The following is a 22,730-nucleotide window of genomic DNA, read 5'->3' as shown; positions in this document are numbered from 1 at the left end:
ACTCGGTTGATAAATCAATCAATCATAAAACCTAAGGATTCGACTTCTTGTTGATGTTCACGTGTATGATGTAATGTTGACTCTACTAGGACCTTATCATGTAATTATCTACTTGAACCAAATGTACCAAACAATCTGTCCTCCTAGTCGCCACTCGGCTGCGTTCGCATTGCTTTCGACAACCTTGCAACCAGAATTTCAAATTCTTCGTATACTTGCCCGTCCAGCCTAGTATCGATCTGTCCACCCAATAGAGCAAGCAGTTTCTATGGCAATTACACCCCGTGCCGGTGATGACATGACGTAATAGATTAATCATAGTTATCCGCGTGCCATGAATCTCATCCTACTTGGCGCCTTAGGCCTTATGTTTTGATATATTTTTTTTTTTATCGATTGGGACATAACTTTTCAAAAGATAAGAAAAAAACTACCTAGTACATTTCGTGATCTGCTCCAGAATGCCAACTTCCATAACCGTTTTGGGGACAAGATCCACCTGGCCTGCCGATACGACCGTTTCGCGCGTCTCGGGGCCGTTTCCTTCAACGTTTGCCGTCTTTCTTTTTAATTCCTTGAAATCTTGAAATTGCAGTTTGCAAACTTTGAGATCATCAAAGTTTCGCATTCCCATGCAATTTGAGCTTTCCTACGCATCTTCTGCGAGCACACTCCAATCACCGTTTCTTTAAGCCTTCGACCCCTTTGGAACTTTCCCTTGACGTATTCTGCAGAAAGTTTTCGATTCGTTTTCTTGTTCTTGAAATTTCCCGCGAGAGCATAGAGAGTTTCCGCTGCATCAGCGAGGTATGTTCTTGGCTTTCTTTTTTCGTTTTTTTGTCCTTTTTCTTTATGATTTGATGGATTATGTGCTCGAGGTGATGCATTAAATGGGTTGACATAAACTGCATATGTTGAAGATTATATTCCCGCCTTAATAGATTGGTTCGAGCAAATCCAGAACTGACTGTGATTTTTCCTCTTTCCATGTATGTTGCATAATAATTGCATCAGCAAGCATTTTTCCCAACTGGGTTTTTTTCATACTATGAATTTGCTTATGCGGGTGGGATTTGATAATGCTTGAGTTTATTCTTGTGAATCTTTCTCTCTGATTCTGTTGGTTCTTGGTGCTAGAAATCAAGAGTGAGTATATTTCTTTCATCTGATTTCCTGATGTCATGTTATGTCGAGGCATCCCCCGTATTTACTGAAGCAGATCATGACTGGTCCCTCATTTTCGCATCCGTAGTCGGTGAGATTAAATCCTGCGCAATTGATGAAGTTTTCGCCTTTCTTAGATTTTGAGAAATGAAGATGGGAGAACGCGGAGCACACAGTTCAATGGACATATCAGTTTTGATACCATTGATAGCGGCGATTTCGATTATGACAGTCGCCGTAGATGCAGCAGACACAAATCTTGTTTTCGATCCGTGCTCGGACACGAAAATCCAGAAAAGGGATGGGTTTACCTTCGGCCTTGCCTTCTCCACGAAGGAATCGTTCTTCTTTCAACAGATTCAGCTTTCGCCCTGTGATCAGCGACTTCCTCTAGCAGGCTCTAATGCTCAGCTTGCAGTTTTCAGGCCAAAAGTGGATGAGATCTCTCTGCTCACCATCAACAGCAGCACATTCAACCCGGTATGTACTTTAGGAAGCGTGTGAAGTTGATTTTTCAATTAATTCTGTGCTTTGATACGTAAGAATGGTGTGTATATATGCACTACAGTGCATGTTAGTCTGCACCATTGTATGTGCTTAATTAGCATATGTCAGTGTTATCAGCGCATGGTTTTTACCAATCGTGCGGGCATGCTTGATGGAGCATCTCGTTTGTTCGCTTTGTCGATCATCACTTGGGTTTTTAAAATTCGGATTATGGAGCTTGTCCATGGTCGTAATTGTTTGTGCTAGGACATATTTTTCAGAGACCAGCATTGGCTAATGAAGGTGTGATAAAAGGTGCTTTCACTCTTTTGTACATAGACCAGGTGATGGTGCAAAGCTGTGAAGGCTAACTCTCTCCGAAATTAGGGAAGTCGATTTCAATCAAATTAAATTTGTGCATTAAGTTCCCCAGAGAAGATTGGTTTCTCTTTCTGATTAAGTCGGAATTCCATTATAATCTTTGGATTTGGTGTCTTCTTAATGTCTTTACTTCTGTTGATATGTTAAATGTGGCAATGTTGTGTATTCTTATTCAAGGAAAACTAAAAGCAGCAGATATTGATTGGCATTTTGAGTGATGGTTGATAATTTAGAAATGTGTTTCACATTACAAAACATCCTGGAGGAATTGATGCTACTTGGATTAGTTTAGAGACCAGGCCCTTTCTGATGTCTTCTTCTCTGTTGGTTTGTTGATATTCTTCTGTGCGCTGGAATCTGCACCCTTTTTGTCGACACGTTTGCTCCAGTGCAAATTTTCTCGTAGTTATTTTTTTGTAACATCTGCAAACGGACAAAAATTTCGATACTCGATTGGAAGCCAACGCTCTCAAACAATTAGCTTTGTTTCTCTCTTCTACTCCTCTCCACTTTCACTTTCTAGGAGTGTTGATTTTCACTTAATCCTATGAATCAAATTGATAGTACCGGCCATCTTTCCCCATGAGATTGGTGTGATTGTTCATATTTATTATGGCAACATCACTATGACAATGAAATTGCTCTTTACCATGAAGTTTTCGTTTGATGTTATTTATGAAATCGTAGGCAATGTCAGGAGGATATATGGTAGCCTTCGCTGGACGTAAGTATGCTGCAAGATCATTGCCAGTACAAGTGGCCGATTTCACGCACACAATAACCAGTTTCACTTTGGTAAATTTCGTAAAATCGATTATTTGTCACTTCACCGGCCATTCTCTTTTTACTTTTCCTTCCTCCTTTTTTTCTGTCTCCCTCGTATTTGACAGCAGATACGGTTCGCCACAGGTCCTTGAGTTCCAGAAAGGTACGCTCCAAAACTTGTACTGGAAGAAGTTCGGGTGCGATTCGTGCTCCGGGGATTCCGCTGTTTGCCTCAACAACCAAGACTGTGCAGTATCAAACTCCAAGTGTGGTCATGCCGGGGCGTGCAACATAGGCATACAGCTCACGTTCTCGGGTACTGACAAGAACGATGTTGTGCTCAACTCGTGGTACGAAGTAAAGAATCTTCGCCGGTACTCTCTGTACGGCCTATACTCTGATCTTCGTGATAGAATCACCAGCCCATACGAAAATATGTTCTGAGACTAATCACTTGATAGTGGAAACAGTGTATAAGAACTATCGACTCCGAGTCTCTGATGATTGGCTATGTCAATTGGAAAACAAATATAGTCAGCTCAACAGAATGAGGAATAATGTGCAGGTCCGTCAAATTCTCGTCTCTTAACTTCTCCAAGTAGAAGCCTACAACAACACGTACCAACCTCATTGATTTAATTCAGAAAGTTACAAATCTGCTACGAACTCTTTTCATAATTATGTTTTTGCTGGATAGTTTTCTCAGCGTTTATTCAGATGTGCGGAATCTTAATCATCTGTTCTAACTGATGTGATCCTTATGCCATTGTGCCGTCTCATGTAACCTCACTTCAAGCTGTAGGTTTTCACTGCCTGTGCTGCCTCTCTTGGGCAAACAGAAACACTTAATCTGGTCTCAGTTGAACTTTGCGACTGTCCAACCGATACAAAGACCCTATTTCCGTATCTGCAGAAGTAGAAAAGAAGTAGAAAGGGTATTGTTGAAGTCAATCCTTTCGAATTCGAATACCTTTTTAATTTCAGGATTTCCGTACTGATTCCGACGAGACTATGCAATATCTGCACAAGTGAACATATCCTACTGCTAACTGGTAAGCATATCACTCCATTTTTTGCCAAAACGAAATTATCAACTAGTCATCTGAACGACAGTTTTTCCATTCAAAAAGAGAATATGGTTTATTCCTCGCTACAATGATAGACATAGTACTGCAAGATAATCACTGCATACACAACACCGACCTGACAAGAAACCGAATGCAGAGGCGTAGAAGCAGAAGCAGAGACGTGCGACCTCTTCTCCACATGACCGGGTTTCACGAGAATGAATTTGAGATTGGAGGAAAGAGAAAGAATGCCGAGCTTCTGCATCCTCTCCTGGTTCTCTCTGATCCTCTCTTCCCTGAACCGCCTGTAGACCGAGCGGCTCTCTCTTTTCCCGCTACTTCCTGCCTTTGACCGCCCGCCCTTCGCTGCTCTCTCGGCCTCTACCAGTCCTCCTCCCCACCATCTCTCCCTCTCTCTCTGTGAAAAGAGTTTCAGAGAGTCGGGACTCGCGCGAGTTTCGGACATAGGAGTAGGAGTAGTATGCAAATGAAGCGATGTCCGAGTCTCAACACTGACAGATAATATAAATACGTACCCGGACCAAAGCATGGTGTTGCCTTGACTTTTAGGAGTATGATTGCTCAGGTACCTTAAAAAGCAAGTCAACAAATGAAACAAGCCAGAGGAACTAAATTTTAGGAATCCATGTATGCTCTCCATTAGTACAGGAGCGATTCCGAGCTTGGGTATGAGTAATTCAGCAAAAATATTTCTTTAGAGGCAATGATCACTCTTTCGGTACCGTAAATACACTAAAGATATATTTAACAAAAGGCGATGATTTCCTCCATCGTTTGAGCAGGAGTATATGCCTATGACTAGTGGATGAACATCACTTTAATTAAGAGTGCTTTTGCTTCACTAAAAATTACAAGATAAAAGAAAATATTTTCAATGAAAATCGTTTTTCAAAGAGAATAGTTAGTTCTAACTTATTTAGTAATTTTCTCCTTGACAAGACGGGAAGTTTTCCTTCGATCTAAATTTCTTATTTTCAATTCATGAAAAACGTTTACCAAGGTCAGAAAATAAATTTCCACAAACAGTTTTCCATTAAACATATGAACACTAACTATGCATTTTTTTTTCTCGACAAAAAACATAGCCCTTAAGTTAAAACCTCACTTTGTGATCATTTGTACGGACAACAGTTGGCCCCCAAATCAGCACCATCAGAACCAAAATCTCGCCCCCCAAGCATACGACAATGTAAAAACCCGGGTGCTCCGATTCCCCCATGCGAGAGAGAGAGAGAGAGAGAGATCGGCATGACTGAACCACCAGTTCTGTTCTTAGCATGCTCAATCATCACAAGTCCAGAATTGTTAAGTTGCACACAACTAAAAATTGAGGCCATGCAGGAGCGAAGAGAGATGGAGAAAGCGCACATTTGTGAGCATTAGCACCTGAGCTTCTCTACAATCGTAACAGACAACCGTTCGGGTATACAATACAGAAAGAATTGGGTGGGTCGTTCCTTTTCATCTTCAAACAGTAAAGATGCACAAAGGAGAACACACGTACCCCAATCAAACGTGGGGGTATTTTGCTTCAAGTGAAACAAGGTATGCACATGAACTATATACAGACGCTGAATGTGCGCTTCTGTACAGTTAGCATTGGAGGAGACAAAGCCCGATCCTTTCCTGCAAAACTGGTTTCGTCGGACCTCGTGAATTCGCAATCCTCATTTACTTGTATATTCCCGATCGATAGGGGAAGGTTCAACATAGACAGGACGTAACGGCGGTAAGGACCCAGTGGACTATTCCAAGACGACATGGCCAAAATTGTGAAATCCCTCGTTAATTGCCCTAAGCAGGTTGCTCGACACGCATCTTCTGATGGATGTCTACGACAACATCACGCAACTCGGGGAAAACCGACACTAGTAAGAGTTCCAGTATTCCATACGCCAGTTGCTTCACACAAATAGAAGACTGCACATTTCAAAATGAACAAAAAAATGATCCAGTTGAGATGCATCATGTAGGTAATTGTAGGAAGACAGTAGCAATATGAGAATAGAAATAATATAAAAATAACAGAGAAAGATGTGAGCCGATGGTAACGACGATGGTAACCTGAAGGAAGTAGTACATGTCTTTGGCACAACGCCTATACTGCTTGTGGCCTATCAAGCTGACTAGCGTCGTGGGAGCTCCCTCTGACATAAGGGCAAAAAATGCATCATTTATATAAAAAGTTAAAAGTTGCTGCCATGTATTTACCCCTGAAAGCAAAGCACCTATACACCCCCAAGTAAATAAAAGAAGAAAGTTTATTGGATAGAGATGAAAATGAAAGTTTACCAGCCATTACAAAATTCAACTCCATCAGTACGCGGTTAATAAGAGATGGAAGATATGCAAACAAAGTATTTGATTGAATTGACTAAGATGATTTATGACATTCTAATTACATGCGCAGTCTTCTTCATTCATCTTTATTTTTGTTTGTAATATACAACCACCGAACTTTGTGTAGCATGTATACTCTTATGTTTCAAGCCAATCCAATTACTATAATAAGCCTGCTCTCCCAATTCCAATTATGCGCATTAAATAACAAGGTCTGATGGAAGCTATACTTCAACTGGTTTCCTTGATTTTTTTTTGGTGAAACTTTAGTCTCCTTTTGCATAAATATTATAGCGCTCACTGCCTAGGGAAGCTTACACAAGGAAACAGTCAATAACATGCAATTTCAACAAGACAATTTTATCAATAGTTGGTATTTGCAGTCGATGAGTCATACGGAGCAAAGTTACATAATCTAGAAAGAGACAGGTTACAGAGAGTAAATATAGTGGAACAAGAGATTAGCATTTTTTTCATTTTTCTTGTTCATGAGGTGTAATCCACTGTCCCCTTGCTGTAATTTCAGTTCTCACGATTAGGCAAGATATCAAAACCATCATAACAATAGTCCCCAGCAAAAATATCCTAACTAATTGCTAAAAGAAATATTTCTTTTTCACAAGATGATCACCAATTAGCTCATTAAAAGATAAGGCGATGTGAAGACATTTGACTCATCACAAAATGATCAAATGACTTCCACACATCATATGAAATCCACTAAGAAACGGCACGTCTTATATGTATGATGGGTACTTTAAATAAAACAAGATCGTTCCAAGAGGACAACATTGTTGCTATGGATATTAGAATATACAAACCTTCGGAAGAGAAGGAATTTCTTACTGTCAAAAGAAGGCTTCTATTTAAGTTACCGTCGATTGCTTTTTCTCTTATTAGTTCATTTCCTTCTTAATTATATTTCCACAGCAGTAAGCAGTATTCTTCTTCTTATATCACTTATTATGAATTTTGTATACATGATAGACATAAACTCAATGTTCACTTGCCATAAAAGGTCCTTGAAATGCTTTCAAGACATTGGTCTTAGTTAAATATATCAAATCATGGTAAAAGCTTAAATAACTAGATACCCAAGTAGTAAAACCACGATATCTGATACACAAACTACTTAAGATGCAAACTATCCACTGGATAAATCATTGCAGGCATGGGGTGCAGTGGCTAGATATTTTCTTTTTTCACCTCTTTTTCTATACCTATATACTTAAACAAGATATAATCATTAATTTGAGTACTTAAAATACAATTAGTTATCCAACAGAAAAGGCAAATAAACCAGCAACACAGAACAGCTTTACCATCAAAGATTAAAAAGGACAACGTAATAAGTTACACACGTTAAAATTAAATTAGGGGTCATGTGCTACCATTCACTTACCGAATAACATCTTCTTGACATCACTGGCTCTGCGAGCAGCTTCAAGCTGCAACTCGAAGGATGAGGACCCTTGTTTGGATATCCTACTCCCACCAAACTGATTTATAGTCTGAAATAATCTTTCATTTGGTTGCATATCATCTTCTTCAATCTTGCTTTTTCCAAATTTCAGAAAAAATGTACCATCAGGCCAGAGAACCTGAAAGAAGTTCATTTCTTTCAGATCATTGCGAAGAAAAGGTCATATTGCTTCTGAAGCATACTGCCTGGTTAAAGAGCATTACATAAGAAACTACACGCAATCATGTTTTAATGTATATTATATTTCGGCCAGTTGTTTTGATATATAAATAGCATTAAAAGCCATTCATGTTCAGATCAGGTTTATCCTACTGCTACATGCAATCGTGCTTCGAAATATATGAATCCAATTAAAAGCTAGTCATGTTCAGATCAGGTTAATCCTGAATGCACATCAGCTAATCATATTCCCTCATTTCTAAATAATATAGATGTTGCATGCACTACACATCCTTACTAGAAAAGGCTGTTACGACAGCATTCTTTGTTCTTACATCTTGAACCCACCGAATTCCTTGGGCTATAGTTTCCTCACTTCGAAGCCAGTGAATCTGCCTCAAGAGCCAATCATCAATAGCATCTTCCATTACCAACTGTAGAATCTGCTTTGAAATCCAAAATACCTGTCTCCTGCATCGAAGAGTTTTGACAATCAACCGTTAAGGACTGCCAACAACTGTATTACTCTTTCCATACAACCTATGACAGCATATTGTTCCATTTAATTTCATTTTTCTTTTCACAGAAGAATGGGTCTTTTTGCAGTCTTACAAGAATACAGTCAGTATCAGACTTGACAAGTGGCGAGTTTATTCTAGGCCTTGTGTTCAATGGAGTCAGGAGTATTGCATGGTGTACCAAGCCTATATTACAAGGACTTTTAGGCAGCCAAATGAACTTTCCTTGATCAACTTTAATTGCTGTACATGGATGCATTCACTTTTTCTTTCTTACTATGTTGCAAAATTTAAAGAAAATCACTTCCTATGGGGATCTTGTTTTCCATCTTGCAGTCTTCCAATTGTGGGGTTTAAGTAGATGCCAGCGATTATCTACTTGTCTGGTGATGGTGCCTTACTGTTAGTGGGGTGAAGGCAAGCGATAAGAGGAATTTTAAATGGCGCATTGGCAACTTTGACATCTTTTCAAATATGCTTGATAAATATTAGGGAGGTAATCCGTGCCCGTGGATATAATTAGCAACCTAATTATTGAATGTGCGATTCCATGCGTTCCAATGTATTTTTATTGATCTCTTAAATACTATGAAATTAAAAGAGAATTGGCACTAATGCCACATAAGGCACAAAATCAATTTGAGATAAAAGTGTTAGTCGAATTTATTCCATTAGAACCTCTTAATCCTAGTCTAGTGTTCCTAACGAGTAACAAAACTAGCTAATAGTACTACACTCAACAGTGAAGGAAGCTGACAGACATACTTTACGACCCTCTACAGCCATTGACAAACAATCTACAAATAACTTACAGTTTAACAGGATAAACCACTCATCATAACTTAATTCAACCAAAGTACAGACAGCAAAGTCATGTGACAGTTACAAACTAACCTGAATTGATAATTTCTTTAATAAGTTAACAAGAATTACTCATGGTTCAAACAATCGCTAATGGGACAAAAGTCAAACAAACTATATTTTAGTTCTAGAAGAAAAGGGTCAATCAGCTCACCTTAGCCACCCCCTCCTCTTAAGCTGAAAAATCTTGTCCACCAAATTCAACATAGGCACACAAACATTCGGAGGACTCCACTGTCAGGGCAAACGAAGATTATTATAAATAAACATGTACTGAAAGAAAACGGTTGTCAGCTTTTAAGTCCACTGTTTGACCTATCCACCATCTACATCTTTATGAACAATTTCTTGATGCATTATATAGAGCAGGCATAACCTTTTTCAAACACATCTTCAGTGTAAGATGCCGACCTTGAGGCCGTTGTGGCTCATGTATGCAAAACAATAGCACTTATACCGTGAGCTGACTCAGAACTACTTGTTCATTAAAGCTTACCAAAATTCATATGAGAAATGCACTCCTCTACAAAACACTTGAACTGCCCAACCTAAGCAAGATTTCAGAAGGCATAGGTCGTCTACCAGGATAGATGTCATTGACTAGAGTGACCCCAACATACACGGGCGACAGGATAGAAGGTCTAGAATTTGGAGTTCAGATCATTAGGTATCGCGGATCTGATTTGATCGGTCACAACACCAGACTACACAAACACTTACTTCCCAGTTTAACATTTAAAAATAATTCATGATCCACATACACAAAAGATAGGGAACTTCAGCCTATAAAGGCACCTTGTGAAATACGTACGACACACTCTCCAGTCCCTTAAATGGGAACTCCAAAAAAATACATTTCCTACACAAAAAGTGAGATTTATAACTGTTAAGTAAATCATCACTTGTTATCCGAAGCAGAAATAATTATCCAAAGAAGAGCTGACTAAATTGTAACTCTTTGATTCTTTAATATATCATATGTTTCTTACAAGTAATCTACAATTTATGAATTGATCCTGCACTGTATGAATATAAACAAATTAAAAAAAGATAAATCTTTTCAATTTTCATGCCACGCACATTTGTCAAAGTAATCAGTTGGTAGAAGGATAGATGCTAAATCTGCAGGATATCTACAGGAGGACCACAAGGAACAATAAAACCTAATCAGGTGGGTTGAAGAAAAAGGGGGGAAAAGTAGCTAAATCCAGTAGTACCTCAGGAGGCATGCCAACAGGGTCTACCAATTGATCTGGAGCTGCTTGAAAATTTGTCAGGGAAGAACCAGGCTGCCCATTCCAATCAGAATGAAGCACCAAACCATGCTTCTTTTCAGACAATGAGTTCCTAGAGCCTTCGCCACGTTTGACCACCCGAGGGGGAAAATTCTTGGAGTTCAACTCATTATCTGAATGCCATCCATTTGCATGTCCACTAGATCCTACTTCATCACTGCCACGATTTCCATCTCCATCACCATCCTCATTATCAGAGATACTGGTTGATGTTTCTGCAGTGTTTTGCCTGGAAACATATCTATCTATTTCATCTGCATTCCAGGACAGGTGCCTCGCTGAAATCGACGCCGATGCTTCAGAAGAGGAAGGTGTAGGACCTACAACTTTACGCATTAATCCATTCGAAACCCCCTTGAACTGCCGGACAATATCATCCACTGCATCGTCCACATTCACTGTTCATTGACAGGAAGGGGAAAAGCCGTGAGTGAACTAAAAATCACAAAAGAAAATGCACAATGTTATCCAAATTTTGTACTCGAAATAAAAAGGGAAGTGCAAGATGTCATTAAAATTAAGTATAAAATTTCCGTTTCCACTTACTTAAAAACACCAGATGATAGTATACACCCCAACAAAGTCATGTTTTGAGTGATGATCAGCACGACATTGATAGATGCACTTCTTCAATGCTACAACCTCTAATGCTTAGAAAATTAAGATCCAAATGGATTCACTATAAATTAATCAATTTATTAAGAATTATGCTAAATATTCATTGTGCGCCCATTACCTAACAGTTTAAAGTTAAAAAAATGATTAATTCACATTAATAATATAGCACAGGTCAAGAGTTCAAGTTCGATACTGACACTTCTCTTACTGTTATTCTGTTAGCTTTCCTATTCTTGTGATGTAATCTCCAATTCCATCAATATGGCATCCTGTGCCTCACATGTAAGATTGTACTCACAAGGGAGTGTAAAGGAATATGTAAGATTTAAACTGCGAGCTCGTTTCTCAAGTTTTGAGGAAAAATGGTTAATTCATAAAATTGAACTGCAAATGCTCATTCCCTCAAATCCTTACCACACCCAACATCACCTCCCCCCCCCCCCCCGCCTCCTTCTCTCCAAGCCACCTTCTCACCATTCCCAGCCCATATGCATACATTTTCTTTACACTAATATTAAATGGGTGGGCACACCATGAAAAAGTACTCTCACTTTCTGTTGGTCTAAGACTGGTTAGGGAACAATATGGTATAATTTCGATTGTGGTAGATACTCTCAAGTATCTTAAGGAGTCTAGAATAATTTTGATTGTCACACACTCAAATAAGTGACCAGATGCGAAAACCTCATCAATTACTCCCACTTTCCCTACTTTATGGAACCTGAGCTACTGTCTGTGTTGTTCCAAAGTATTCTCCTCTAAAAAAATCTCAAAATTCTGCTACAGCTTTTAGGTAGAGTGCAAGGACATAATTTACACTCATTCCTTCTTCTAGATGATTACAAATTAATAAGCATGTGCATCACCAAAACAAGAATTTATTGTATGATATCATTGGGCATTTTCACCCCTAGTTACCTGGAGTACTGTGGGCTCAAACTTATTTTGAAGTTACTTGAGATCGAGTGTATTTCTTTTTTAAAATTGTCTTACCAACTGCATTGGTCAGTCATGGCCATAATAACCATTATGCTTTCTTATGGATGCAAAAAAAGGAAAGAGTGCTTTCATTTTTTTCTTTTTTGTGTGACTTGACTTTGGATCTATTTATTTTGACAAGTCCGTCCAACTTGAAATTGAGTACCAAGTTGTGATTGGTAGGACTTGGGAGAGCCCTTGCTGAGTGGGTTTCTAAAAGAGGTCAAGAGGTAAAAATATGAGACAACCAGAACACTCCTCGCAATCTTCAATCATAATGTTGAAAAAATCTAAGGGCCTGTTTAATTTGAGAAAATGTTTTCAGTTTTCATTTTCATAGATACTAAGTGTTTGTTCCTATTTTCTTGAAAACAAGTCGGGTATGTGGAAAGAAAAATACTCTCCAAGAAAGTGAATCTGTCAAAATAGAATGTGCGATTCTTTTTTTTTTTTTTAAATTCAGCAACATAAAATAGATGAAAGGAGAGTTTTGGGGGTTGAATAGTAGAGAAGTAGTGAGGGCATAAAATTGGTGCAAGCAGGCCTCGATTTGCCTACTCTCCATCTTCAATTTTGTTCTTCATTTATTCCCCTTAAATGCACTTAATAACACGACCTTATGTAACTTATTTTAGGTGACATTTCCAATTTTCATCACTTTAACTTTTAATTCTCAATACATTAGCACGCTTCAACAAGACATAATTCCACATAAATGTAACAATTTGCATTCCTGTTACATCGTTAATCTCTTCTAAGTTTACTTTCCTCTATATTTTCAGAATCTACTTAGCGTTCTCTATGCATCGACACCATGCATGAAAGCCCAAAAAAAAAAAGCACAGCGCATTGATACAGTAATCATTTACATAGACATATTGGACAAAGTTGCCTGAAACATCTCAGATTCAATCTAAATAGAAGAATGAATCCCTGCGAGGGTACATATTTACTCATTAATGGATGTATATACTTTCGTGACAAAATCTTGTATTATTTTAAATGATTGTTTCATAGATTTTCCATGTTTTACTGAAAACCAACTTACTCTTCAATGAGATAAAAAGAAAGGATACATAAAAGAATTGTTAAAGTGTGAATAAAAGGCTTTGTCAATGTATCCTTTCATTTATAACACACGCGCGCGCACACACGCACATCTGGGGACATTTATGGAGTAACTTGCTCAACCATGTTTTTAAGTGAAATGAGAAAGCACACTGTGTGGATGATAACCCTTTTTTTGGCTAGAATGTGTGGATGATAGCCTAATAATAAGTATCCATGAACTTTACTGATAGAGCGTGATGTTTAGCAGCTAAAGGCAAGGATGTTCCTAGTACTTTATGGATAAAATAATGACCATATACCAAAGGGACTAAGTGTAACATGGAAGTCACATTAAAAATTCTTTTCAACATTGTAAAGTTGATGGTTCTAAGTAAAAATAATTAAAAGCTTTAAGATTCTTCCTGTCATTTAAAAAACAATCACATTACTCAGTTGTTGCTGAACATTTTGCATTTATAAAAGAAAGACTGCGGTTATTCATGGAACGGTGAGCAGCACAGTGCAGGTTGATGACCAGTATGAGAGAGAGAGAGAGAGAGAGAGAGAGAGAGAGAGAGAGAGAGAGAGGAGTCTTGGAACAAAACAATGCAGTTCCTGCTGCCTCCTGATTAGCAGAACTACAGCTCTGGAAATACAAGAACAGTAGCGACATCAACGTGGGAGGATCAGCTGTCATTTGGTGTGGAGTTGTGATTTTATAAGTCTCTCTCTCTCTCTCTCTCTCTATTCAACCCCCCCGGGCAGAGTTAGGGAAAAGTATGAGCCAATCTTTCTTCCCTATTCAAATGGGAAACAGATATTTGACATGATTCAAATCCTACAGATCAGGTAGATAAAACCCTATCCGGAACTATACACGGGCTAGCAAAAGTGGCCTAAAAGTAATTCACAAAGGACAAGTTACTCCTCACCTAGCAACACGAACAATAAGTTCCAAATAACATATGCTTAAAGCCTTTCATTGGTTAGTTACATACATGTTAAGAGAGGCCAAGTATAAGGCATGAACGACCAACGACAGGCACAACTAAGGATGTCAAAACAACCAGGTGAATCTACCTATTAAAATACCAGGTGAACCTGAAAAACCAGACAGATCTGATAGAACCATACTGAAATTTTCTGGCCCTTAGCAGGACTAATTTAGCTTTTCATTATGTTTCAATTTACATTTGGTTTTTGTTCAGGTGCCCATTAAAAGTCAAAAGCTCTCTTAATTTTTCCACATGTTTTACTATCTTGTCAAGTGCTAACCAGTGAATGCTTACAAAAGCAGGTCTTGAGCATTGCACAGGCTTAAAGTATACACGTTCTTCAAAAGCCACTGCAACTTTCGTCTTCATCTCTCAACTTTCTTCTCCCACCTCTTGGGAGAATCTAATCATCATGTGATCACTTAATTGGGAAACACCTTGCTTTTTGCAGGCTTTTTTTTTTCGCATCTCTATAACTGCAGCCTTTTTTTTCCAAATCAATGTGTCTCTATCAATGTATGTTTTGCACATTTGGGTTTTTTTTTTTTTCCATATTTCCTGACACATGATGTGGCTGAGGAAGAGACAGGAACAAGATGAGGATAAAATAGACAGGAAAAGGAAAAAAACTCGTGAGCAGAACCGAAGGGTGGTTCATGCTTCCGATCTTGGATTAGGTCCTTGGTTCTTGGTTGAGAAGTTCCCAACCAGAAATTTCGATACTGCTCACAGCATAGAACCAAACCAGGCTTTTTAGGCCCACGAGCACAACAGAGGTCAAGGAACTTATCATGCCAACCACCACAACCACAAAATATCTGCCACACATTACATCCAGACAATAAATGAACAGATATAGACGTACCTGCTAGGCTCCTCATCACCGAAGATGATTTTCCGAAAGAGTAGTTCTATGGAAGAAAGAGATTATTGACACATATCAGACATCAGTCAATTTAAGTACAAGAAAGAAATTACTCTGCCAAAACTACTTATCATGACTATTCATTCATATTATAATAGAAATTGAACACCTTTGAGGAAGCACTCAAGAAATCCCACACTTCATGTTGTTCAGCAACATTAGCTATCGACAAAAGATCCTGGAGTGAGACAGCATAATTAAATTACAGAAAATGAAAAACAGCAAAGAAATATAGAAGAGTCAATAGGAATGTAGTAATACTTGCAGATACTTGTCAAGCTGAATGCAGCGCTGATGTACAAAAGCATCCTCTGTACTTGATGAGAATATCCTCTTAGGTGGCAAATGTAGTGTATAATTAGGAATCTCTTTAAGATGTCGATGCAACCGCTCAAAGTTACTGTATCTGCTGGCCCAAAAAGACTACCATAAACCAAAATATCCTGATATCTACTGAAAAAGAACAGAAACCCATCTACAGTATTACAGAACAGTTCCCTAGGAAAATGTTACATATTTCAGAAGTCAGCTCCAACCGTTATATAGTAAAAAAGATAGGAAACACACCTTCTCTTGACAAACCATGTTTTGCTTCCTGCATCTGTCACAGCAATTGAATAAACCGCAAAAGACTTCGATCCAAGTTTTTCAAAATATGCCCCCAACACCTGTAAGGAGACACTTAAATAAGAAAACAAATCTGCAGTACATTGACTGGAAAAGATTTTTTGGCTTAGAGTAGGATTCTTCATTTCTCTGAAGACTTGACAGCAATTCTGCATCTACGGGTCAAAACTTCAGCATAAAAAGCTTACCCGGCACTTGAGCTTGGGTAGACGAGGACCCTCGCTTCGAATTACCATGTCCGAGGAACTTTTAAGTTTATAATCAAAGCTATGGCTGCCAAAATCCGGGCTGTAGAACTCAGCGATATATGCACTTTCACTACCTCCTGTAAATGCCTTTTTTGTTTCTGGATCAACTTTTAAAGCGGAAGTGCTGTTCGATCTCTTCAGTCTAATTCTCCTGTCATTAGCACCAATATTACCAGCATCCTCCATTGTCTCCTCATAATTCCCTTGTCCAAAAAGTGGCTGTTTTTCTTTTCTCGAAGAATCATTCTCAAGATCCAGTGGACTATCAAAGACCGATGGGGAAGGCAACTGGACTATGGCTTTCTCTTCAGATCTAGTAGAATCTCCCGCCCCAGTGATTGATGATTCCCGTTTTCGATCTATAGGAGGAATAGAATGAACTGACCCACTTCCAACTGATTCCTGACCTGCTGCTTTAACTTTCTTTGCCTCTCTTTTTTTATAATTTCTTCCTTTGGACCACATGTTTTCAAGATTTTCAGGCATAAGAACTTCAGTTCTTCTCTGGGTCGCTGCCTCCAGCACCCTTGCCCAATCAGCAGTCCTAGGTTGCTTACTCTCTTCTTGAACTGTACTAGAACCAAAGGATTCATCTCCAGGTGTACCTACCATTGCATTAATATTAGAATTGCTGGATGGAAATTTAGATTCACCATCTTTAGCCTGAGCAGTGCCAGAAAAACCATGGGGGTCAGCAACATTAGTTGCCTGGGTACCACCAAATACTTTGCTCCCATCCTCTTTAAAAGCAAGGACAAGTAATTCAATTACTTCATTGATATACCTGTACATGTGAGAAAAAGTGTCTATTAGCCATTGAATGGCATTAAGATCTTGGATTCAAGATAACCATCATAACAAAATATGTATCATAGAACAACCATTCATTGGTTCCTAAGGTACAACTAGAACAACCAATAAGAAAAAATCAAGCCCAAAGAGAACACACCAAAAACTCAATGCGTGAGGAAATTTTGTACCACCAAATTCTATTCATTTTCCAGGAGAAAACATTTCGGAAGCCAAACTCGAGATCCAGAAAATCAATTGCATATCTACCCAATGACATATATTGACATGTACATACCAAAGCAGGAAATTGAACCATGCATTTTATTGAGAGTTTTCATGATCAAAAGCTTAAAGAAAACATGACTATTTGCTCTTTTAGAGAATATGAACAGAGAATTATGTTCTAAAAACTTACGCTGGGCTTGCGAAATCCATGACAGGCTGGATGACTAAGCAAGTGACGAGCTCTCGAGCAATGGATCTCACGACAGGGCACTGAGCTTCTCTTGGTTTCAGGACTAAAGTTATAACTCCACCCATGAGTCGCTGAAGCACCTGTTTGGAAATTCACAGAGACTACATGAAACAGAGAAAACTCAATGGATGACCAGAAATCATGAGGCATATTACACCTCACACCTTGTATTCACTCTGAGGAGATACCAATGCAGGATGGAGCTCCTTGGATGCCATAAGATGGAACTTCAACCTTTCATCCCTCTCCTCAGACGATAGAGTCCCCATCACATCAGTACCTATAACTGCTTGGTTCCTTCTGAAAAGATCTAAGTGCTGACCTATCAAATCAACTATGTCCCTGAAATATTTAGAGGACAATTAACTTTACCTGTAACCACTAATATCAAACAATTTAAAGATGAACTATAATCAACTCCCATAAGATAAATAAGTAAAAGTAAAACTATACCTGGTTAGTAAGTCAACAAGGTTAATTGTTTTGACTCTTCCTGATATCTCCCCAAGAGCATCCATGATTATTGCACGTATGTGCTCTGGAAAGTCCCTATCTGGTGTGATATCAGTGTACCATAAATCTATAATAAAATCCCTCAAGATTTTGTCAATGAACTCAGTGATTGCAGCTTCCACAATAGGTGAATCAACTTTTCTCTTCCATTTTGGAGGAGGTGGAGGAGTTGTAAGACGTGAGTCATTTATGGATAACTGCCTCTCCTTCAGAATAGACAAATAAGACTGGGGACGGACGGACCGAACTTTCCACTGGAAATCAACTTCATTGAAAACAATCCGCATTGCAGAGACAAATAGTATTGCTACAGGTATATTCATCCACATTGATTTACTTGTATCTGCAACATTATATACATCTTCAGAATAATCATCTTACCGATGAATCAGCTAAAACTGATAATCAGACTTAACAGAGGAAAAGACTATGTGAACACTAAAACACTGAGGCAAATTAGCAACCATTTTGCCGGTGAAGGACATCTTAATCTCTCCGCGTGCGCATGTGTGTGGGACTGGGTGTGTTTAGTTGGGGAGCAGGGTAGGTGGTGCTGCCCGTGTACTTTTTCATGCTAACTTACCCAGTCACCTGTGTCTAGGTGCATGCCTAATCTTGCATGCACATTTCAACAGTTAAGTGTGAAACTCAAAGTCCAGGTTCAGTAATGTACGCAAATCTACTATGGTAATTTTTATTATTCTATTGTTTCAGGAAAAGAAAAACAGAATACGGTCATAAAGTTGATCTGCATGTGTATTCCAAATTTTTCACAGTAGAATTAAGGACGAGGCTAATACACCAGTAACCCTTAGATGTTGATAGCTGCATTTGGGTACCGCCGTCCATAGCTAGATAATGGGAAGAGGTTGTATCGACAACCGAAACTACCACCGAAAATGTTATAGAACGAACAAATTGTAGTTCACTAATACTTCATCATCCAAAAACCGCCGCCCAAGTAACTTAACCCAGTGCCAAATTCTTGCCAAAAAGCCTTATCCCACTAATATCAGTAGAACAAGGCATGGTTGCTTGCTCTTGTCGAACTAAGTTTCCCACTCAACATTAACAAAGTCTCCTTCCTTCGCCATTTTCGTCACTAACCACACACAAAGTCATCCACGATAGGCAAGAACAGGGCACATTGCTCCACCCAACGAATCCAAACTACCATCACCAGCCAAATTCCGAGAACAACTTAGAAAAACAAAAGAAAAAGAAGCGGCACGGCATGATATCGACGCCTCACCGCAAAACCGACAAAATCAGGCAGCTCCCCTCGCGGGGGGACGACGAACAGGGCGGTCACTGATTCCCAAAAGTCCCGAGGAGGAAGAGGGGAAGGGAGGGAGGGAGCGGGGACTTACGGGAGAGGAAGTAGGAGACGGCGAAGATGACGAGAGCCCACCAGAGGGTCCGAGCCTTGGCCTCCTCGATCAGATCGTGTATGTTCTCCATGGCCCTCATTCTGACCCCCCCCCCCCCACCGCCCCGCCCCGCCCACCGCCCCGCCCCCGCCGGTGAACTCCCCCTCCCCGGATCAGAATCCTCCGGCCGAATCCGATCGGACTCGGAGCGCGACTCGAATCGAGGACGAGGGAGGGGCTGACCGAGCTAGGGTTCCGATCGGTCGGGGCGCTTCGCTGATCGAAGGAAGGGGGGATTCTTCTGGAGGGGAGAGTGATGATCAGCTGAATCACGAGCGCGCGTTCCCTTTCTCTCTCTCTCTCTCTCTCTCTCTCTTCAGCACGTCGCCGCGACTCGTTTTATTAATCCGGTCTGCGTTCGCGTTCGCTTGCGGAGTTCTCTGCTGTGCTTCCCTTCGCCGTCGTTGATCCGAATCGCGTTTTCGCCCTTTTGGAAATTTCCTTTGCCACCTCAGCACGACGGGAGAGGAGAGGAGGGGGGGCGTTTGGGGCCCACGTAACTGTTTGTTTTGCCACGGTGTCCTCTTTCTGTGTTTAAAGCCCCTGTTTTTTTTTATTTTGATTTTTTTTTGTATTTTTTGCGATTCGCTTTTTATTTGATTTAATTCGATCTTTTGGGAATTTTCAGATCGGATTATTAGGCGGCGATTTTTCCCATTGCGTTAATCGACGAAAAATGGATGATAAATAATCAATCGATTAAAATGTTTTCATTATCGATAATGATTTATGCCCGGACATCTTCGTGGACGGTAAATATATTTTTCGTTCATTCATTTTTATAATCGATACAGGCAATCACTTTTAGGAAAATGTTTCCCAGATTACTCATTTTCCGCGAAATAGACTCACCCTTTATGAGAAATTTATCTTATGTGTCTGTGTTTGTTATCAATTACATTTGAAATTAAAAAAAAGTATGGAAAATTTTCACGAACCCTTGGGACATGCATCGACTCCTAAACTTTCAATAATTATATATATAGTGCTCAATCTCAACTTACGTTTGTTTCGCAAAAAATAAATGATTTAAAAAAATACCATCCTGAAAATGAATATTCGTATCGCTTGAAATAATCAGTCATTAAAAATATCTTTATTTCGTTCATTCAATTTTTCAATCAATATTTTTCAAATTATTTATTCTCCGCAAACCAACGAAGCTAGTGCAGCTCTTCATTTTCCGCCCTCTTTACGCGTATCAAGTGAAAATGCATCCGATTACTGAGGCAAAACAACATGTCTTTTCGTTCCGATCTTTTGTAAAAAAAATATTTTAAAGAAATAAATTATCCGACGTGGCTTTTCTTTTTGAAATTCAAAACGTCCGACCGCGGAAAAAAGATCTTCGGTAAATTCTTTCAGGTAAAACTCTCTTTTGTACTGAAACGCAAGCGTTTTAGATGCTACGGGAATATTCTATCTCCTTTGAAATCGTTCGAAGATCTTGTGGTCGGTACGAGGCCGCTAGATTCAATTTAGCTTTCCATTACCGCAGGGAATTTAAAAATGGTCGGTTCAATATTAATAATGCCGTACCGAACATGGAAGATCATTATAAATTAGTTTTATCAGTACTTATATAGCAAGGTTCTAATTATCATCGATTAATTTTCTTTCGAACGAGCGAAGCAACATTCTCGTTATATACTAGATTAAGTGAATTTTTTTATTCAATTGAGTAATTTAAGTCCATTGGGGGTAGAGAGAGCTCTTTAGAGAGAGAGAGAATGGTAACCACTGCGTGTAGAAACTAATGGCGAGCTTTTATTTTTTGGTCGGAAAGAATCGACTTTCATTTCTTAAGGTAATTCCATGAGTACGAGGTAAATGGGCCTTAGAACATAGAAGGTCGCGGGAAAACTGTCCAAAACGTCCTAACTCTATTACACTTTTGTCAATTCAGTCGTAAATCTTTCAATTTTATCAATTGAATTTTAAACATTCGCGTTTTGCCGAATGAGTCCATCCGATCAATTTTTGCCGGAAATCATTGACATGAATATCGGCTGTCCTACGTGGCACCGTCGGTACTAACATGGACAAATTTTAATAATATTTCATTATTTTTTCGAATTTTTTTATAATTTATATTTTTCCCTTTTCTTTTCTTTTCTTTGTTTCTTTTCTTCTTCCTCTTCCTCCGCAGTTGCCGGCCTCCTCGATGGCCAGCGATCGGCCACGGGGGAGAGCCAGTGAGGGCCAACCTCACTCGCATCGACCAAGGCTTGCCTTCACTAGATCCGGTGAGGTCGGGACTCACCAAAGTTGCCAGCTTCGGTCGTGACCCTTTCACGAAGTAGCCGTTGGTATAATCTCTATAGTTCCTTTCATCGGTGGCTGCACTTTCTTCTGTTTTTTTTGCCCGAGTTACCATTTCACGAAATTTCTGCGCATGGATATGGTAAATTCAACAACCGTCCTCGGATCTGGACGTTGGTGCCCGAAAGCAAACTGATTTCTAGCTTACCACATGTTCTACAGAACTTCACCCGGTAGATCTGATGAAGGTGTGTTCTTAATGGAATTTTTGCAATTTAGGAACCATTCTTTTATTCGACTCGGGTCCAAACTTCTTTCGTTTCAGTAGCAGAGGAGGAAGAGATGATCAATGATTTCTGGGTGCTGTCGACACAGAGGGCAAGATGGCTCAGGTATGACTCTCCTCTGAACAAATTCTCGGTCGTAGGAAGTGCATTTTGACATATGCTCCAAATGAAAATTCTGGGTTTTGGAGAAGTATTCAAGTTCTATATCAAATTCCATAGAGATTTAGGAGGCTTGCACAAGGATGATGCTTGTTTTGTATGATGCCGGTTCTCTATGTCTCTGAGATAATTGTCGCCACTCTTTTCCGAGTAGCTCCCCGATTTAGCACAAGTCTACCCCAGCTTGTCTTTCCCCCAATTTGTCCAAGTAATGGGATTACTACGATTTCATCATCGATCAATTCTGCCACTCTCTGTGGTTCACCCTGATTCGCAAATCGCTGAGTCATACATCATCTCTGCTGTTGATATCTTCCCCATTTCGCACTGACCACCTTACGGCATTAGTTCTAGCCTGCCTTCCCATCGACAGACTTTGTCATCCCCAAGAAAGATGAGATCCCTTTCCTGCATGCCAGAAATTACGGTTAGAAAAATGAAGACCTTTTGGGACCTAGCTTTACTAGTGTAGAAGGAATCTGGGATATTTTCCGGGCCTGCTTGCCCAACATAGCCTTATTGAAGGTTATTAAGTCCTCTGAAACCTATCCCACCGTAATCCTTTCTTCTTTTCAGGACATCCCATCTCTTCCAATGGAGCCCTGACTTGGAATCACTATTTTTCCACCAGAGTGGTGCAATTTTTTGTTCAATAGCTTGAGAAATAGAAAGTGGGACTTTAAAAATTGATATTGCATGTTGGGATAGAGCCTGAACAACTGCTTTAATTTGGATCTCCTTCCCTGCTTTCGACATTAATAACTCTTTCCATCCTTCCGGTTTCATATTGACCCTTGCCAATATCCACATAAACAATGTTTTTTGGATTGA

The 22,730-nt window shown here is 39.5% G+C and overlaps 2 protein-coding genes across 2 annotated transcripts; one reads left to right on the top strand and one right to left on the bottom strand.

Moving 5' to 3' along the window:
* The first annotated feature begins 411 nt into the window (after positions 1-411).
* LOC115685731 (uncharacterized) lies at positions 412-3,451 on the top strand. Its single transcript, XM_056305003.1, has 4 exons — positions 412-807; positions 1,302-1,644; positions 2,719-2,826; positions 2,941-3,451. Exons 2-4 carry the CDS (start codon positions 1,312-1,314, stop codon positions 3,238-3,240), a joined length of 741 nt encoding a protein of 246 aa, XP_056160978.1. The 5' UTR covers positions 412-807; positions 1,302-1,311; the 3' UTR covers positions 3,241-3,451.
* Positions 3,452-5,238: 1,787 nt separating this feature from the next.
* Positions 5,239-19,254, bottom strand: LOC115685692 (uncharacterized). Its single transcript, XM_030610780.2, has 15 exons — positions 19,132-19,254; positions 17,702-18,104; positions 17,413-17,590; positions 17,189-17,328; positions 15,922-16,765; positions 15,674-15,774; positions 15,368-15,512; positions 15,216-15,284; positions 15,047-15,092; positions 10,463-10,938; positions 9,400-9,479; positions 8,202-8,337; positions 7,627-7,825; positions 5,949-6,031; positions 5,239-5,804 (listed from the first exon to the last, which is right to left on the bottom strand). Exons 1-15 carry the CDS (start codon positions 19,229-19,231, stop codon positions 5,679-5,681), a joined length of 3,126 nt encoding a protein of 1,041 aa, XP_030466640.2. The 5' UTR covers positions 19,232-19,254; the 3' UTR covers positions 5,239-5,678.
* Between the last annotated feature and the right edge of the window lie 3,476 nt (positions 19,255-22,730).

The sequence above is a fragment of the Syzygium oleosum genome, unplaced genomic scaffold (assembly GCF_021117445.2).
Source record: "Syzygium oleosum isolate NSW1041296 unplaced genomic scaffold, Sole_v2.1 Sole_v2.34, whole genome shotgun sequence".
In the NCBI taxonomy this organism is placed as follows: Eukaryota; Viridiplantae; Streptophyta; class Magnoliopsida; order Myrtales; family Myrtaceae; genus Syzygium; species Syzygium oleosum.
The sequence above is the reverse complement of the archived record's forward strand: the minus strand, read 5'-3'. Positions and strand labels throughout refer to the sequence as shown.

Bases quoted from the DNA above. Each gene is read 5' to 3' on its own strand.
- LOC115685731 (XM_056305003.1), top strand. From the start codon at position 1,312: ATGAAGATGGGAGAACGCGGAGCACACAGTTCAATGGACATATCAGTT. The intron at 1,645-2,718 runs GTATGTACTTTA...ATGAAATCGTAG, and splicing joins ACAGCAGCACATTCAACCCG to GCAATGTCAGGAGGATATAT. The intron at 2,827-2,940 runs GTAAATTTCGTA...GGTTCGCCACAG, and splicing joins CAATAACCAGTTTCACTTTG to GTCCTTGAGTTCCAGAAAGG.
- LOC115685692 (XM_030610780.2), bottom strand. From the start codon at position 19,231: ATGAGGGCCATGGAGAACATACACGATCTGATCGAGGAGGCCAAGGCT. The intron at 17,329-17,412 runs GTGTGAGGTGTA...ATTTCCAAACAG, and splicing joins CTCCTCAGAGTGAATACAAG to GTGCTTCAGCGACTCATGGG. The intron at 5,805-5,948 runs GTTACCATCGTC...TGAAATGTGCAG, and splicing joins ACATGTACTACTTCCTTCAG to TCTTCTATTTGTGTGAAGCA.